This window comes from Pithys albifrons, chromosome 30 (genome assembly GCF_047495875.1).
Source record: "Pithys albifrons albifrons isolate INPA30051 chromosome 30, PitAlb_v1, whole genome shotgun sequence".
In the NCBI taxonomy this organism is placed as follows: Eukaryota; Metazoa; Chordata; class Aves; order Passeriformes; family Thamnophilidae; genus Pithys; species Pithys albifrons.
The window spans coordinates 916,639-927,512 of record NC_092487.1 but is presented as its reverse complement, the minus strand read 5'-3'; the positions used below and the strand labels follow the sequence as shown (position 1 = coordinate 927,512).

Sequence of the window (10,874 nt, the reverse complement as noted above, 5' to 3'; positions counted from 1 at the left end):
TATGGGAGAATAGAAATTAATGGAGAATAGAAATTGATGGGAATTAGAAATTAATGGAGAATGGAAATTGATGGGAAATAGAAATTAATGGAAAATAGAAATTAATGGAGAATGGAAATTAATGGACAATAGAAATTAATGGAAAATGGAAATTAATGGAGAATAGAAATTAATGGAGAACAGAAATTGATGGAAAAGAGAAATTAATGGAGAATAGAATTGATGGGAATTAGAAATTAATGGAAAATCCAATTTAATGGAAAATACTCTGGAAAACAAGTTTTGAATCCGAAGCCCCCAGGTGGGGTTGTAGAAAACAAGGACACTCAAAGCAGCCCCAAGGACCAAAATTCCCCTCCCGTTTTTTTGCCAAACAGAATTTTCTTCTTTCGGAATTTCTGGTGTGAATTTTCCCGCGCGTTGCAAAACTCGCCAAGTTTTGGCGACTTGTGCCAAGGTGGCCTTGCCCTCGGACGGGGATGTGCCAACACACCCGGGGCTGATCCAGAGGGGCCGGGCAGGGGATGGGCACAGTTGCCCAAGGCTGAGGGCGCGACCAGGAACTGAGCGGGGCGGGATGAGCCGGGAGGGGCTCGGCAGGTGCCACCTGGGCCGTGCCAGGTGCCGGGAAAGGTGAGCTGGAGGCGCCGCCTGTGCCAGGTGTGGCACCGCCTGTGCCAGGTGTGGCACCGCCCGGGCCGGGTGTGGCACGGGCGTGATGAAAGAGGGCACAGATGGGTATAAAAGGGCTGTCCCTGCTCTGGGATCGCACCGAGGGACGTGCCCTGAACACCCGCTGTGCCCACCCAGGTGAGCGGCACCGGGAGGGGCTGAGGAGGGAGGTGGGCACAGGGTGGGGGCACCAATGCTGGCAGTGAATGCAATTTAGAGAGTGTATTATGTGTATTTTTAATTGTATATTGTATATAATGTGCATTTTTATATATATAGTTTATATTTTTAATATATATAGTATATAAGGTGGATTTTTTATAAATAGTATATAAGGTGGATTTTATATATATATAGTATATAATATTTATTTATATATATAATATAATGTGCATTTTTTATATATATAGTAAATAATATGTATTTACATATAGTATATAATGTGGATTTTAATATATATAATATATAATATGTATTTATATATATAATGTAATGTGCATTTTTATATATATAGTATGTAATATTTATTTATATATACTATAATGAGCATTTATATATATAGTATATAATATTTATTTATATATATAATATAATGTGCATTTTTATATATATAGTATATAATATGTATTTATATATAAAATACAATGTGCATTTATATATATATATAGTATATAATATGTATTTATATATATAATATAATGTGCATTTTTATATATATAGTATGTAATATTTATTTATATATACTATAGTGAGCATTTTTATATACATATAGTATATAATATTTATTTATATATAATATAATGTGCATTTTTATATACATATAGTATATAATATGTATTTATATATAGTATATAATGAGTATTTTTACATATATAGTATATAATATGTATTTTTATCTATATAGTATATAATATGTATTTTTACATATAGCATAGAATGTGTATTTATATTTATAGTATATAATATGTATTTATATATACAGTATATAATATGTATTTATATATATAGTATATAATGTGTATTTATATATAGTATATAATGTGTATTTTTTGATATACAGTATATAATGTGTATATATAGTATATATATATTATAGAATATATTATGTATTTTTTTATATACACAATATATAATGTGCATTTTTAGATACAGCATATAATGTGCATTTCTATATATATTATATAAAATGTATTTATCTATATAGTAAATAATGTGTGTTTTTAGATATATAGTATAGAATATATATCTTTATATACATATATAGTATATAATATGTATTTTTATATAGTGTAGAATCTGTATTTATATATATAGTATAGAATGTGTATTTATATATAGAATATAATATGTATTTTTATATATATATAGAATATAATATGTATTTATATATATAGTATATAATATGTATTTTTATATATATAGTATCGAATATGTATTTTTAGTTGTATAGTATATAATGTGTATTTTTATATATATATATATAGTATATAATATATATTTTTATATATACAGTATATAACATGTATTTCATATATATATAGTTTATAATATATATTTATATATATATATATAGTATAGAATTTGTGTGTATATATAAAAATATAATATAATAAGTACTTATATATATTTAAGGATGAGGCTCTGGGACCTGGCAGTGCCCGTGGGCTCAGCCCCAGCAGGATGAGGCTCTGGGTCCTGGCAGTGCCCGTGGGCTCAGCCCCAGCAGGATGAGGGCACCTGGCAGTGCCCGTGGGCTCAGACCCAGCAGGATGAGGCCCCAGGTCCTGGCAGTGCCCACGGGCTCAGCCCCAGCAGGATGAGGCTCTGGGACCTGGCAGTGCCCACGGGCTCAGCCCCAGCAGGATGAGACCCCAGGTCCTGGCAGTGCCCGTGGGCTCAGACCCAGCAGGATGAGGCTCTGGGTCCTGGCAGTGCCCACGGGCTCAGCCCCAGCAGGATGAGGGTACCTGGCAGTGCCCACGGGCTCAGCCCCAGCAGGATGAGGGCACCTGGCAGTGACCGCGGGCTCAGCCCCAGCAGGATGAATGAGGGGACATGGCAGTGCCAGCAGGATGAAGCTCTGGCAGTGCCCGCGGGCTCAGACCCAGCAGGATGAGGCTCTGGGACCTGGCAGTGCCCGTGGGCTCAGCCCCAGCAGGATGAGGCTCTGGGTCCTGGCAGTGCCCGTGGGCTCAGCCCCAGCAGGATGAGGGGACCTGGCAGTGCCCACGGGCTCAGCCCCAGCAGGATGAGGCTCTGGCAGTGCCCACGGGCTCAGCCCCAGCAGGATGAGGCCCCAGGTCCTGGCAGTGCCCACGGGCTCAGCCCCAGCAGGATGAGGCTCTGGCAGTGCCCGCGGGCTCAGCCCCAGCAGGATGAGGCTCTGGGACCTGGCAGTGCCCGCGGGCTCAGCCCCAGCAGGATGAGGCTCTGGCAGTGCCCGCGGGCTCAGCCCCAGCAGGATGAGGGGACCTGGCAGTGCCCGCAGGCTCAGCCCCAGCAGGATGAGGCTCTGGGACCTGGCAGTGCCCACGGGCTCATCCCCAGCAGGATGAGGCCCCAGGTCCTGGCAGTGCCCACGGGCTCAGCCCCAGCAGGATGAGGCTCTGGCAGTGCCCACGGGCTCAGCCCCAGCAGGATGAGGGGACCTGGCAGTGCCCACGGGCTCAGCCCCAGCAGGATGAGGGGACCTGGCAGTGCCCGTGGGCTCAGCCCCAGCAGGATGAGGGGACCTGGCAGTGCCCGTGGGCTCAGCCCCAGCAGGATGAAGCCCCGGGTCCTGGCAGTGCCCGTGGGCTCAGCCCCAGCAGGATGAGGCTCTGGCAGTGCCCGCGGGCTCAGCCCCAGCAAGATGAGGGCACCTGGCAGTGCCCGCGGGCTCAGCCCCAGCAGGATGAGGGCACCTGGCAGTGCCCACGGGCTCAGCCCCAGCAAGATGAGGCTCTGGCAGTGCCCGTGGGCTCAGCCCCAGCAGGATGAGGCTCTGGCAGTGCCCGCGGGCTCAGCCCCAGCAGGATGAGGCTCTGGCAGTGCCCGCGGGCTCAGCCCCAGCAGGATGAGGGCACCTGGCAGTGCCCGTGGGCTCAGCCCCAGCAGGATGAGGCTCTGGGACCTGGCAGTGCCCGTGGGCTCAGCCGCAGCAGGATGAGGCTCTGGCAGTGCCCGTGGGCTCAGCCCCAGCAGGATGAGGGCACCTGGCAGTGCCCGTGGGCTCAGCCCCAGCAGGATGAGGCTCTGGGACCTGGCAGTGCCCACGGGCTCAGCCGCAGCAGGATGAGGGGACCTGGCAGTGCCCACGGGCTCAGCCCCAGCAGCATGAGACCCCAGGTCCTGGCAGTGCCCGTGGGCTCAGCCGCAGCAGGATGAAGCCCCAGGTCCTGGCAGTGCCCGCGGGCTCAGCCCCAGCAGGATGAGGGCATGTGACAGTGCCCATGGGCTCAGCCGCAGCAGGATGAGGCTCTGGCAGTGCCCGTGGGCTCAGCCCCAGCAGGATGAGGCTCTGGCAGTGCCCGTGGGCTCAGCCCCAGCAGGATGAGACCCCAGGTCCTGGCAGTGCCCGTGGGCTCAGCCCCAGCAGGATGAGGCCCCAGGTCCTGGCAGTGCCCGTGGGCTCAGCCCCAGCAGGATGAGGCTCTGGCAGTGCCCGTGGGCTCAGCCCCAGCAGGATGAGGGGACCTGGCAGTGCCTGTGGGCTCAGCCCAGGCAGGATGAGGGCACCTGGCAATGCCCCCAGAATGAGGCCCCAGGACCGGGCAGTGCCCGATTTTGGGCACATTTCCCATCTCCGATCTTTCCCCCCCAGTACCTTCAGAACCCCCCAAGCCCAGCCATGTCTGCCAGTGCCCACAGCCACGCCGGGAGCGGGCACTTCCCCGGGAACTGCACCCTGGAGAAGGCGCTGGGCACCATCGTCGATGTCTACCACCGGTACAGCATCCGCCAGGGCGAGCTCGACCTCCTCAACTTCAACGACTTCAAGACTTTGATCACCGAGCAGGCACCGACCTTCCTGCAAGCCTGTGTGAGTGCCAGGGGCATGGAGGGGCTCCCTGCGGGTGATGCCCACCCTGGGGTGGGCACAGAGTGGCTGGAGAGGGACAGGCAGGAAGGGACCTGGGGGGACTGAGGGACGGGAAGCTCAACAGGAGCCAACAGTGTGCCCAGGTGGCCAAGAAGGCCAAGGGGATCCTGGCCTGGGTCAGGAAGAGCTGGTGGTGGTGATCACAGTGGGGTTGGATCAAGGGTTGGATTTGATGATCTCAGAGGTCTCTTCCAACGAGGCTGGAGAAGGGACTGGAGGTGGCACTGAGTGTCCTATGAAACACCTCCAGGGACAGAGAATCCACCATGTCTTGATCCAACCCTACTGGGAGAATCCACCATGTCTTGATCCAACCCTACTGTGATCACCAGCCCAGGGCACAGAGTGCCCTGGGCTGGTGATCACAGTGGGGTTGGATCAAGGATTGATGATCTCCGAGGTCTCTTCCAACCCAACTGAGAAGAGCAACGAGGCTGGAGAAGGGACTGGATGTGGCACTGAGTGTCCTCTGAAACACCTCCAGGGGCAGAGAATCCACCAGGTCTTGATCCAACCCCACTGTGATCACCAGCCCAGGGCACGGAGTGTGATCCCAGTGGGGTTGGATCAAGAGTTGGATTTGGTGATCTCAGAGGTCTCTCCCAACCCAACTGACTCCATGATTCTATGATTTTATGATTCTATGATTCTATGATTCTAAGATGGTGGATTCTCCATCCCTGGAGGTGTTTAAGGTGACACTGGATGTGACACTGAGTGCCCTGGGCTGGTGATCCCAGTGGGGTTGGATCAAGGGTTGGACTTGATGATCTCAGAGGTCTCTTCCAACCCAAGTGAGAAGAGCAACGAGGCTGGAGAAGGGACTGGAGGTGGCACTGAGTGTCCTCTGAAACACCTCCAGGGACAGAGAATCCACCAGGTCTTAATCCAAACCTACTGGGAGAATCCACCATGTCTTGATCCAACCCTACTGGGAGAATCCACCATGTCTTGATCCAACCCCACTGTGATCACCAGCCCAGGGCACAGAGTGCCAGAGTGATCCCAGTGGGGTTGGATCAAGGATTGATGATCTCTGAGGTCTCTTCCAACCCAACTGAGAAGAGCAACGAGGCTGGAGAAGGGACTGGAGGTGGCTCTGAGTGTCCTCTGAAACACCTCCAGGGACAGAGAATCCACCAGGTCTTGATCCAACTCCACTGTGATCACCAGCCTAGGGTGGGTTAGGGTTAGGGTTAGTGCCCTGAGTGCCCTGGGCTGGTGATCACAGTGGGGTTGGATCAAAGGTTGATGATCTCCGAGGTCTCTTCCAACCCAAGTGAGAAGAGCAACGAGGCTGGAGAAGGGACTGGAGGTGGCTCTGAGTGTCCTCTGAAACACCTCCAGGGACAGAGAACCCACCAGGTCTTGATCCAACCTCACTGTGATCACCAGCCCAGGGCACGGAGTGTGATCCCAGTGGGGTTGGATCAAGAGTTGGATTTGATGATCTCAGAGGTCTCTCCCAACCCAACTGACTCCATGATTCCATGATTCTATGATTCTATGATTCTATGATTCTAAGATGGTGGATTCTCCATCCCTGGAGGTGTTTAAGGTGACACTGGATGTGACACTGAGTGCCCTGGGCTGGTGATCCCAGTGGGGTTGGATCAAGGGTTGGATTTGATGATCTCAGAGGTCTCTTCCAACCCAACTGAGAAGAGCAACGAGGCTGGAGAAAGGACTGGAGCACAAGTGCTGTGGGGAGAGGCTGAGGGAGCTGGGGGTGTTCAGCCTGGAGAAGAGGAGGCTCAGAGGTGACCTCAGCACTGTCTGGAACTGCCTGAAGGGAAGTTCTGGCCGGGTGGGGGTTGGTCTCTTCTCCCAGGCACTCAGCAATAGGACAAGGGGGCACGATGGGCTCAAGCTCTGCCAGGGGAAATTGAAGTTGGAGAGCAGAAAAAGCTTCTTTGCAGAGAGAGTGCTCAGGGATTGGAATGGGCTGCCCAGAGAGGGGGTGGATTCCCCATCCCTGGAGGTTTTTCAGCTGAGCTTGGCTGTGGCACTGAGTGCCATGATCTGGTAAAGGGACTGGAGTTGGACCAAGGGTTGGACTGGATGATCTTGGAAGTCTCTTCCAACCCAATCCATTCTAGGATTCTATGGATGTGCCCAGGTGGCCAAGAAGGTCAAGGGGATCCTGTTCTGGATCCAAACCAGCGTGGCCAGCAGGGCCAGGGCAGTGACCCTTCCCCTGGACTCTGCCTTGGGGAGGCCACACCTTGAGTGTTGTGTTCAGTTCTGGGCCCCTCAGTTGAGGCAAGAGATTGAGGGGCTGGAGCGGGGCCAGAGAAGAGCAACGAGGCTGGAGAAGGGACTGGAGGTGGCTCTGAGTGTCCTCTGAAACACCTCCAGGGACAGAGAATCCACCAGGTCTTGATCCAAACCTACTGTGATCACCAGTGAGCTCAGGGTGGACTCAGGCACCAAAACCCCTCCTTGTCCCCCCAGTTTCAGGAGAGGAACCAACATGGCTATTTGGACAAGCTCTTGCAAGGCAGGAGAGGGTCCTGGTGTCCTGTAGATCCAAACACATCCCATGGGCATGGGAGGGTCCAACCAGCTCCCCGGTGGTCTCAGGGTGGTCTCAGACACCAAACCCCCTCCTTGGTCCCCCAATTTCAGGACAAGGAACAAATGTGGCTACATGGCCAAGCTCTTGCAAGGCAGGAGAAGATGGTCCTGGTGTCCTGTAGATCCAGACACATCCCATGGACATGGGAGGGCCCAAACAGCTCCCCGGTGGACTCAGGGTGGTCTCAGACACCTCTTTGTAACCCCAATTTCAGGAGAGGAACCAACGTGGCTATTTGGACAAGCTCTTGCAGGGCAGGAGAGGGTCCTGGTGTCCTGTAGATCCAAACAGACATTCCATGTGCATGGGAGGGTCCAACCATCTCACCAGTGGACTCAGGGTGGACTCAGACACCAAAACCCCTCCTTGTCCTCCTCCCAACTTCAGGAGAGGAACTAACAGGCCTACTTGGAGAAGCTCTTCAAGGAGAGTGACCTCAACAAGGACAAGGAGCTGTCCTTGGGGCAGGAGGGTCCACTTGGGGCTTAAGAGGGGCTGTTGCAAGGCAGGAGAAGATGGTCCTGGTGTCCTGCAGATCCAAACACATCCCATGGGCATGGGAGGGTCCAACCAGCTCCCCAGTGGACTCAGGGTGGACTCAGGCATCTCCTTGTCCCCCCAGTTTCAGGACAAGGAACAAATGTGGCTACATGGCCAAGCTCTTGCAAGGCAGGAGAGGGTCCTGGTGTCCTGCAGATCCAAACACATCCCATGGGCATGGGAGGGTCCAACCAGCTCCCTGGTGGACTCAGGGTGGTCTCAGACACCTCTTTGTCCCCCCAATTTCAGGAGAGGAACCAACATGGCTATTTGGACAAGCTCTTGCAGGGCAGGAGAGGGTCCTGGTGCCCTGTAGATCCAAACAGACATTCCATGTGCATGGGAGGGTCCAACCAGCTCCCTGGTGGACTCAGGGTGGACTCAGACTTCTCCTTGTCCCCCCAGTTTCAGGACAAGGAAGAAATATGGCTACATGGCCAAGCTCTTGAAAGACAGGAGAAGGTCCTGGTGTCCTGCAGATCCAAACACATCCCATGGACATGGGAGGGTCCAACCAGCTCCCCGGTGGACTCAGGGTGGTCTCAGACACCTCTTTGTCCCCCCAATTTCAGGAGAGGAACCAACGTGGCTACTTGGACAAGCTCTTCAAGGAGACTGACCTCAACAAGGACAAGGAGCTGTCCTTTGAGGAGTTCTCCATCGTCCTGGCCAAGGTGGCAGACGATGCCCATCGTATCAGCCACAACTCTGACCGCTGTGGGCCCGACCAGGACTGATCCTGAGCTCCGAATCCATGGAAAACCAGGAGGGGCTGCTTTGGGAATGGGGCTGGGGCTGCTCTTGGAGGCCCCTCATGCCTGGCACAAAATAAAGCATTGCTTGAAATCCATTGCTGTGCCACCAGTTCCTTCTCCACCCGCCCCATGGTGGGCTCTGGTGTGGGTGGTCCTGGAGGACAACCGGGAAGTGACAAGCTCTGCCCCTCCCTCTGCCCACATCGGGGGGTTTGGAAAGAGTTGGGGAACCCTTGCCAAGCTCGGGGTGCCCTGCCGGGGTTTGGGGTGCTCAGGGCAAACTGGCCCATGGCACAACCAAACGTGGGCAAAACTAGCCCTGGGCACAACCAACTCTGGGTACAACCAACACTGGGCACAACCAGCCCTGGGTACGAACAACCCCGGGTAAAACCAACCATGGGCACAACCAACCCTGGGCACAACCAATCCTGGGCAGAACCAACCCTGGGCAGAACCAACCCTGGGCACAACCAATCATGGGCACAACCAACCCTGGGCACAACCAGCCCCAGGTACAACCAATCCGGGGTACAACCAATCCGGGGCACAACCAGCCCTGGGTACAACCAACTCTGGGTACAACCAACACTGGGCAAAACCAATCCTGGGTACGAACAACCCCGGGTAAAACCAACCATGGGCACAACCAACCCTGGGCACAACCAAACCTGGGCACAACCAGCCCTGGGCAGAACCAACCCCAGGCACAACCAATGCCAGGTACAACCAACCCTGAGCACAACCAAACCCAGGCACAACCAGCCCTGGGCACAATCAACCCCAGGTACAACCAACCCCGGGCACAACCAATCCCAGGTACAACCAACCCTGGACACAACCAACCCTGGGCACAACCAACCCTGGGCAGAACCAACCCTGGGCACAACCAACTCTGGGTACAACCAACCCCGGGTACAACCAACCCTGGGCACAACCAGCCCTGGGCACAACCAGCCCTGGGCACAACCAACCCCAGGCACAACCCACCCCAGGTACAACAAACCCTGGGCAAAACCAGCCCTGGGCACAACCAACCCCGGGTACAACCAGCCCTGGGCACAACCAACCCCGGGCACAACCATCTCTGGGTACAACCAACCCCAGGTACAACCAACCCTGGGCAGAACTAACCCTGGGCACAACCAACCCCGGGCACAGCCAACCCTGGGCACAACCAACTCTGGGTACAATCAGCCCTGGGCACAACCAACCCTGGGCACAACCAATGCCAGGTACAACCAACCCTGGGCACAACCAACCCTGGGCACAACCAGCCCTGGGCACAACCAACTCCAGGTACAACCAGCCCTGGGTACAACCAACCCTGGGCACAACCAGCCCTGGCCACAACCAACCCCGGGCACAACCAACCCCAGGCACAACCAACCCCAGGTACAACAAACCCTGGGCAAAACCAGCCCTGGGCACAACCAAACCCAGGCACAACCAGCCCTGGGCACAACCAACCCCAGGTACAACCAACCCTGGGCACAACCAACCCTGGGCACAACCAACCCTCAGTACAACCGAACCTGGGTACAACCAGCCCCAGGTACAACCAACCCCGGGCACAACCCACCCCGGGTACAACAAACCCTGGGCAAAACCAGCCCTGGGCACAACCAGCCCCAGGTACAACCAACCCCGGGCACAACCCACCCCGGGTACAACCAACCCTGGGCACAACCAACCCTGGGCACAACCAACCCTCAGTACAACCAAACCTGGGTACAACCAGCCCCAGGTACAACCAACACCACGTACAACCAACCCTGGGCACAACCAGCCCCAGGCACAACCAACCCTGGGCACAACCAATGCCAGGTACAACCAGCCCTGGGCACAACCAGCCCTGGGCATGACCAGTCTTGGGCACAATCAATCCCAAGTACAACCAATCCAGGGCACAACCAACCCTGGGCACAACCAACCTCAGGAGCAACCAAACCTGGGCACAACCAACCCTGGGCACAAGCAACCCTGGGCACAACCAACCCTGGGCACAAACAATCCCGGGCACAAGCAACCCTGGGCACAACCAGTCTGGGGCACAACCAACCCCGGGCACAACCCCAACCACACCTGGGGTGGGGCCAATCCAGCCCTGGAGCTGGGATGGAGCTCCTGGAGCTCTGCCAGGGCTGGAACACGCCCTGCATTGTGTGTCTTTCAGGGAAAGGCGTTTGCTCCAGGCAGGGGATGGTCTCTGGGTGCCACCTCCGTGCCCGTGTCACATGGGCAGACC

General features: G+C 53.6%; 1 protein-coding gene across 1 annotated transcript; it reads left to right on the top strand.

Annotated features, from left to right (window-relative positions):
* The first annotated feature begins 700 nt into the window (after nt 1-700).
* Nucleotides 701-8,721, top strand: LOC139683959 (protein S100-A8-like). Its single transcript, XM_071579485.1, has 3 exons — nt 701-810; nt 4,475-4,693; nt 8,444-8,721. Exons 2-3 carry the CDS (start codon nt 4,502-4,504, stop codon nt 8,606-8,608), a joined length of 357 nt encoding a protein of 118 aa, XP_071435586.1. The 5' UTR covers nt 701-810; nt 4,475-4,501; the 3' UTR covers nt 8,609-8,721.
* The last annotated feature ends 2,153 nt before the right edge of the window (nt 8,722-10,874 follow it).